The sequence below is a fragment of the Enoplosus armatus genome, chromosome 11 (assembly GCF_043641665.1).
Source record: "Enoplosus armatus isolate fEnoArm2 chromosome 11, fEnoArm2.hap1, whole genome shotgun sequence".
NCBI lineage: Eukaryota > Metazoa > Chordata > Actinopteri > Centrarchiformes > Enoplosidae > Enoplosus > Enoplosus armatus.
In genome coordinates, this window is record NC_092190.1 from 6881155 (window position 1) to 6889047 (window position 7893).

At 40.9% G+C, this 7893-nt stretch overlaps 1 protein-coding gene across 1 annotated transcript in view; it reads right to left on the minus strand.

Moving 5' to 3' along the window:
• Positions 1 to 2690: 2690 nt before the first annotated feature.
• The window catches only part of plekhm3 (pleckstrin homology domain containing, family M, member 3), a 32659-nt gene continuing 27456 nt past the window's right edge, over positions 2691 to 7893 (minus strand). The window contains exons 6-7 of the mRNA XM_070915286.1: positions 4626 to 4783; positions 2691 to 2853 (exon numbers count right to left, since the gene is read on the minus strand). Of these exons, the coding sequence (XP_070771387.1) occupies positions 2691 to 2853; positions 4626 to 4783 (321 nt within the window). The remainder of the gene's footprint in view (positions 2854 to 4625; positions 4784 to 7893) is intronic.

A 7893-nucleotide genomic window follows, 5' to 3' on the forward strand; every position in this document is an offset into this window, starting at 1 on the left:
ACCAGAAACTTTAAACAAATCCAAAAACAACAACTGATCCTGAAACTTTATAAAATCTTGAAAATGATTTTCCGTTTACCCTGTTGATTTTATTTTTGGACACTCTAATGATGATTTATCTGCTACGACCAGCAGACGGAAGCGAACCTGACTAACGTTTATTTTTCCAACATTTCTGTAAAATTTGCAGGATGGAAACACAGCTGGAGCGGCAGTGTTTAAAAACCCTAAACCGAAGTGTTTCTGGACCTTTACACATGAAAGCAGTGAGTTATAAAGGCCATCTAGGTTGCATAGAGATACTAAAAGCTAAAGCTGCTATCATGTTTGATAGATTCTGCATGAATAAAGCACAACAGGAAGTGGAATCACAGAGGAAGAGAGGAGGGAGAAGGCAACAATGAAAGAAGAAGTTACAGTATATTATTGCCCCTGTTATTTTACAGACTGATGGAGGGAAGAAAATGTGCTCAGACAGACTGACGGAGAGTTCCCTTTCAAATTAAAGTCTGTTTACATTTTACACTGAAAGAACACTGATATGAATGAGTGAAATCAGTGAGTTAAAAAACATCTTTCATTCTACATCTACAAGTTAAATAACTCAGTTTAAGGAAAAGGAGAAAGAGATTTTTCTATACTTCAATCACAGCTATCATTTATAAGTATTATTATTTGGTAAAACATCCCAATCTAATGGCTCCAGTTACATCCCAAGTGAACCCAAAATCCAATCAAACACTCTCTACCAGAAGACTTGAGTATGACCGTAAAACGTTTGTATTTTGCAGCAGCTGTGGTCACTTTGGATGCAATCAGTTCAAATGGATTTCAAGTTGTCACAGTTGTTGTTCCCGCTGTTGGTCTGTACGTTCCAAACACTCATATTTTCTCCAGAACACGACTAAATACACTGTTGGAGCTTGTGTGTCACAGGTCTGATGTGGGTAAGAAGGGGCACAGCTCTGCAATAATGACCACTAAATAATAACTTCACTGGGACTTTAACTAACCAATATTTTCATTATGAATGAATTTTCTCTATTAATTACTTAGTCTCTAAAACTTCAGAAAATAGTAAAAAAAAAATGCCCTTCACAATTTCCTGAAGTTTAAGTTCTTAAAATAGCTTTTTTGTCTAAGCAACGGTCCAAAACCCAAAGATGTTCAGCTTATTGTGATGTCAGACAAGGAGAAGCAGCAAATGTTTCGGCATTTTTGCTTGAAAAACAATTACTCAATTATCAAAATAGATGTTGGGTCAACAAATCAGTGAATCGTTTCAGCTCTAAGCTTAACGAACACAGATGCATCAAGACAGAGTCAAACAAGGGCGACCTTTGGCCTCATTAAGGCAGACAACAGTGAAGTGTTCCCTGGACGCTGTTTCCTCGCTGAGTTGAGGCGGAGGGAGAGACGCACAAAGACTGAAACTTTGGAATAGACCCATTGTCTTCCACGTAGCATGTTTCTTAAATGTTGCTCAGGTTTTCGCTCCACTGGGGAGACTGTACTTCTACAGTAGTCGATGGAAACGCGCATTTATTCGCATTTTCTTTTGCAGATTTTCTGTAAATTTGGTTAAAACCTGCACTGCATTTGGATGGAAACCTTAGAAAGGCATCTTTTAATGGACAGTATGAACAGGAGGAAGGCTCATAAGAGCTAGTGTTGAGTTATTATATATCATATAAAGTTATTGTTTTACGACAGACTTGAAGACGTGTGAACGTATCCTTTAATATTTGATTCCACTGTAACTGACAAGAGTCAAAGTTGACAACAGCTGCTTTTCTCTTTGAAGAAGGAAACTACAAACATTTTACTGCCATGTTTCAAGGCTACAGAGTGTCAGTTTAACATGAGTAGGGTTCAGAATTATTTTCACCATATATTAAATCAGTTTTTTCTCAATTAATCATTTAGTCTGTAAACAAAGACGGGGGGCCCGAGGAGACATTTTCAACTTGCTTATTGTGTTTGACCAACAGCCCAAAACCAAAAGAAAAACAGCAAATCTTCACATTTGAGAAGCTGGGACCAGAGAAAGTTTTTTCTTTTCGATGAGTGATTAATCAGTTGCCAAAATTGTTAATTAATTGTCCGTCTTTAAACTAATCATTTCATCACTAAACTGAAGCATGACTTTAAGGGCAGGTGGAAGACGTTGGTTTGAATAAACCAACCAAAGTGTTTCAACTATGAGCTTGAATTTCTCCAGTTTGCCAGCTGTGATTTGACTCGTTTAACACCTGGAATAAGGAATAAGTGAAGGTAGTGATGTGTGGTAAAGGGATGAAGATGGTGGAGGATGACCTTGACGTGTGATGTTTAACTACAAAATAAGAAGTAGTTCAGTCTGTGAAGCCTGGTGCAGCAGTTCTTCAGGTGGTTTTTATCCCTGCTCTTTACAGGAGGACAAAGGGGGCTTAGCTCAGGTGTGTGTGTGTTAGCAGGCACACACACCTGACGACACGTCAGATGCTCTGAGCTCGTCCTCTTTGAAAACTGTCACGCAATTTGTCCTTGACTCACACACAAATCAGGTAAACAGGCACTTTGTCCATCGTCATGGCCTGGCAGCGCCCTCATTGTTACTGCCTGTGTGTGTGTCTGTGTGTGTCTGTGTGTGTCTGTGTGTGTCTGTGTGTGTGTGTGTGTGTGTGTGTGTCTGTGTCTGTCTGTGTGTCTCAGGTGTCTTGGTAGGGCAGGTGAAAGCACCCAGGGCTGTCGTCATCAGGTGACCAAAAGGAGGACGGCCTCTTGTGGTGGAGCTCTCGGCGAACACAGCGGGGACACGGCTGAGCTTTCTGCCGACACTCGGCGTGGAACACGGCGCCGCAGCCGTCACACCTGCAGACACAAAGACCAGCACACGGGTCGGTCACCACGTTTCTCTGGTTGAAGGGTTAAAGTCAGACTATCGCCGCGTCACCATTACACATTACACCAGTGTTCATTACAGCCACCAAAACTATGAAGAAAAACATTTGTTGACAACCTTTTTTTTTTCACATCGAAAGCAAGAGCATGGCAACTGTAACTGTATCTAAATCTAAAGTGTTAAACACCCCCTGAAGTGTTCATTTCGTCAACGAAAACTATGTAGAAAAACTTTAAACCGTTAAACGGACCAATTAACGAATTGCTGTTTTAATGTTTAAGTCTTACTCAACGACTGACATGCATCTGACAAACGTATGAATGAATTATCCATTAAGTATTTATATGCGTTATTGCTCATTTCCTGTCTGAGTAACAGAGTCTACAGACTCCAGCTCAGATTCAGTAAGTACAGTAGATACAGCTGTTATCAGCTAACACTTAACACTTCCTTCACAAGTCATAAAACACAACTCAACAAGGAAGGTGTGTGTGAGTGTGAGTGTGTGATAGTACACTCCACAGCTCAGAGTCTTCTAGGAATCAGTCCCGATCAGCTCTTATCTCTCTGCTGTCCGTCACTCTGAGTTTCACTGACGAGGACGAAGCTCTGGACTGTGTTAACTGTTAACCGTTCAACCACCACATACACCCCCCCCACACACACGCACACGCACACACACACCTCTCATGCCAACCAGTGTCCCTAACAAGCAGCAGGCTCAGAGAGCTCACGCTCATGTACACATTTCATCTCTTTGCTTTGTGTCCATCCATGCAGGTTTAGTTTTTATGTGTCCACTCCAACACAATGGAGGTTAGTTTATGCTGCAACATCTCTTACCAGTAACAGTGTCCCTGTTACTCTGGACAATCCACAGACCTCGCTGTTGTCTGTTTTCATGGAGACTTATGCCTTCGATAGAAAGTAGTACTACTGAAAGCTGTTCACAGCATGTTCTGCAGATTATCCAGAGTAACCAGAACAAGGAGATGCTGCTGTTGATTTAATGCTATGTTTCCATGCTGTGAGCTCCACAAAAATCTTATTCCAGTCATCTCAATTTTAATGGAGTGGAGGAAGAAATCTGAAAGACAGCTGGAAAAGACACAAAAGCAATGGAAAGACACAAGCTGACACAGATTTGAGTTAAACATGTTTAAATCTTGCTATGCTGCTCGACTTCACCCTTTCATGAACGTACAGACTCGACAAGAACATTTAAAAAAAGAACTGGAGTTCCAGGTAAGTTTCGAGATCAAAGTCTAAGCTGTCACTCAAACACACACATTACATTGTTTGCTAGCTACAGCTAAAGTTTGAACTCCTGGTACGTTGGCTGTTTGTGGCGAATAAAAGAAACGACTTTAGGTAGAAGCCTTTTGGAAGCCTTCCTCCTGAGAGTGTAATGTTAATAAATCAACACCAGGAGATTATAAACAGTGACACTCTTGATTACATTGAATCAAGTTTTGCGCCAAACGGTGATGAATGTGTTTAGGTACTACAGTATAGTTCTGCTTTGACATGTTTATTTGACAATACAAACAAAGATCTCTGTTGCTCTGTTTAAGTAAATATCCTGCGAGCTCTCGGTGCAGTGTGCAGATCTTTTGTCTGACTTTTCTCTTTAAATCAAGTCTTTTCAGATCAAATGAAATCTATATCAATCATATCTATAATCGATGCCCAGTCCAGCCTAGTAAATGCTGGACTACTTCATAGAAAAGGTTGTCTGTACCTCTTGGTGGCGCTCTCCTGGAAGGGGTAGATGACCTGTCCGTTGTGGCAGAGCTCACAGATGAAGCCTTTCTCTCGACACAAACTGCAGCTGAAAACGTGCGAGCTGGCAAACTTGATCACCTTGGACAGGAAGGGGGCCAGTTTTCCATCAATCACCTGGAGGGAGAGGAGAGGGACGAAGAGGGGAAGAGCGAGCGAGGAAGAACAGAAAAAAAAAGACATCAGGTCAACAAAGATTTAAAGTTCACAATACATTTGATGTAAGGCACCATACATACATACATCAGTCTGCACACCTGTGTGAAAACTACTCAGCGGTTTAATGGGCACATTTACACATTAACTCAAACTAGTGGCTTGAATGTAAACATTTAATTAATTCTTTAATAGCAGTTTTACTCCTTTTAGTTATAGCAGCAAAAATGTTCTCCATCTTGAAGGTTACCAGTAAAATTCAATACAGTTCATTGCTACAAGCTACCTTTAAAGTAATTAAAGGTAGTAAAGCATGACGGGGTCAAAAAGTTTAGATCAGAATGGAAATGCTGATCGATGATATTCAGCTAAATATAATTAATGTTTAATATTGATGTAGAGAGCAATTAATTAAAAGAGACACTGCCAATTGTCAGAGGGTAGCCAATGAGGGATTAACCCATGAAGCATTTCTGACCAAAATATGTAATAAGGCAGCTTTCTGCATGCAAAGGGAAAGATTTAGAGAAACACGAGTGGCCATTGGGGACATTTAACTGATGGTGTTTTAATCTGATGTAAGTGTTGATACGTTTGCAGATCCGTTTGCGGCAAAGACGTCTGTGTGACCTGGAAATGTTTAAACGTGAGCAAAAAATCTGAACTTATTATAAAACTGTCAGACTCTTTGAGACAGTGCAGAGACACAAGGAAAACAGAAGAGAAAATGGAGTTCCTGGTAGGTTCTGACATCAGTTAGAAATGTTTTTTTAGTGGTAAAATAATCTAAAAAAAAAAAAATAATGACTGCAAGAAAGAAGGAATCCTCTGTGGGTTGGAGGAAAGACGGGGAGACAGGAGGAGAGGAAGCTGAAAGAAGGAAGGAGGAAGATGGTAAATGAGGTGAACGCCTTTTAATGGCAACGCTTGGCGAGTTCCTTTAAGAACCGAGGGGGGGGGGGGTTGGCGGTGGGGGGCTGGAGACGTATTGTAGTGAACAGACAGTGGATGACTCACAGAGGAAAAACAGTAAGTGAAAAGAAAAGCTGTGTAGAATCTTGCAGATATAAAAACTCAATATGTCGTATCATGTTAATGATGCAGACAGAGCTATGAGCATAATGATGGAGCGCATGTAAGACAGAGAGGGAGGAAAACAGAGTAGAAAGTAAGAAAGAGTGGCAGAGATACAATATACAAGAGAGATCTTGAGAGAGAGCGAGAGCCTGTATTCAGATACAAGTGGTTCCACCTGGCAGAGCTCTGGACCTCCCAATTATAACCTCCTTCATGCTGTTTGTTACGCGAAGAGGACGAGAGGAGAAGAGGAGGACATGAGATGGGGAGAGGAGGAAGAAACCACACACAGAGGAAACATGGCACACCGACCTATACTGATCCTGTTTACAGTAAATCACACACCAGAGCCAAAGTCCATTAGATTTTACACTGAGATTAACGGCCTACACTGAAGGCTTTTACCATAACAACCCATACTGTGCCCTGATGTATAATCCACAATATAAAATGATCAGTCATTCAGACCAACATGAGACGGACATTTTAGACCAATATCTCCATAAAAACAGGATGCGTTCCAGTCAGTGTCTTCAGCCTCGACATTTACAGTAAAACAGATTTGGGCTGCAGTATTTTATGTTGTTTGCATGAGTCCAAACATGAGAAAACAAGCAATGTGCTATGCAAGCTAAAATGTATGGATGCATCACGAGCTGCTAATTGGTTGGCGCAAAACAAAACCAGAGTAAGTAACATTAATGAGACATAGCTGTTGTTGAAGACGTTCATATCTCACCATCACCAGAATTTGTTCAGTGAATCTGAAGAAAGCAAAATGCATTATTTGCTAAAACAACAACATGTGTTTCGGTGCGTACGCTCCTTTCCACAGATTTATCTATTCCTGACCTCGTGTGCGAACAAACTGTTAGTGGTAGACAAGTTCAATCATGGGTTCAATGATTTCAATACTTTTGGCGACTTTATCAGCGTAATTTATAGATCAACTGTCAACTACAGTTCAAGACTTTGTAGACGCGTTACCCAATGTTGTTACCAATGTTTTCAGGAGAGTTTCATTTAAAACTACAAACTTTCTTGCTCTGAAATAAAAAAAGATTCAGCAGTTCAGTTGATACTGACTACATTAATGCTACTACCTATGCTGTGGACCAAACAGTGTTTTCTAGATGTAAATGAGCTCAAACGATTAGTCTGTTTTGTCACTTTTCAAGCAAACATGCCAAACATGACATTACCTTGCTCTAGCTTTTCAAATGTGCGGATTTGTGGTTATGGTTTGGGCTAGGCTTTGGGCTTAGGACTGTTAGTCAGATGATGGTTAAAATAAGCCTGTTCATAGATGTAGAGTTGGTAGAATTTATCGTTACTCATTGCTAACAGGTGTAGGTTTGATAAAAAAAAAAAACTTTTTGATCGCAAAAGGAGTTCTTACAGTTTCTGAAGTTGTTCTATGCACACTTCGATAAACAAGGTGGCTCAAAAATGGCCTCTACAAATGTTTTATTAGGCAGCAGATGTTTTGTTAGGCCTTGAGCATACAAAGGATATGTTGTATCACAATGAAACGCCACAGTTTACCCGTAAGTGTCTCTAATTTAATGTTATTCTGTATATGAGGGAGGAAAAGCTCAGTCCAATACTGGTGATAAATGTTTCCTGGCAGACAGACAGGCAGGTACCGAGAGTGACAGACATATATATATATATATATACGATTCCCCCTCTGCCCAGCACAGCCCACAGCAAACCTAAGCAGCCCTGCTCAGTCCGGTCCAGCCCAGTCCACATGACGAATGGCTCTCCGGATGGAGTCTGACAGGCTTGGTAATTAAGGCCCTCTATAATTGGACTGGGCAGAATCAAACGACTGGCAGCACAGCTCTGGTGGCTGACTGGTACTCTGGAGGGACGGTGGGAAAGGGGAAGGGAGGCACAGAAAGATGGATGGATGGAGAGTGACAGAAGTAAATGGACAGGCGAAAAGACGGATAAAGCAATATAAAGAACACGACTTCTTGCACGTGAAT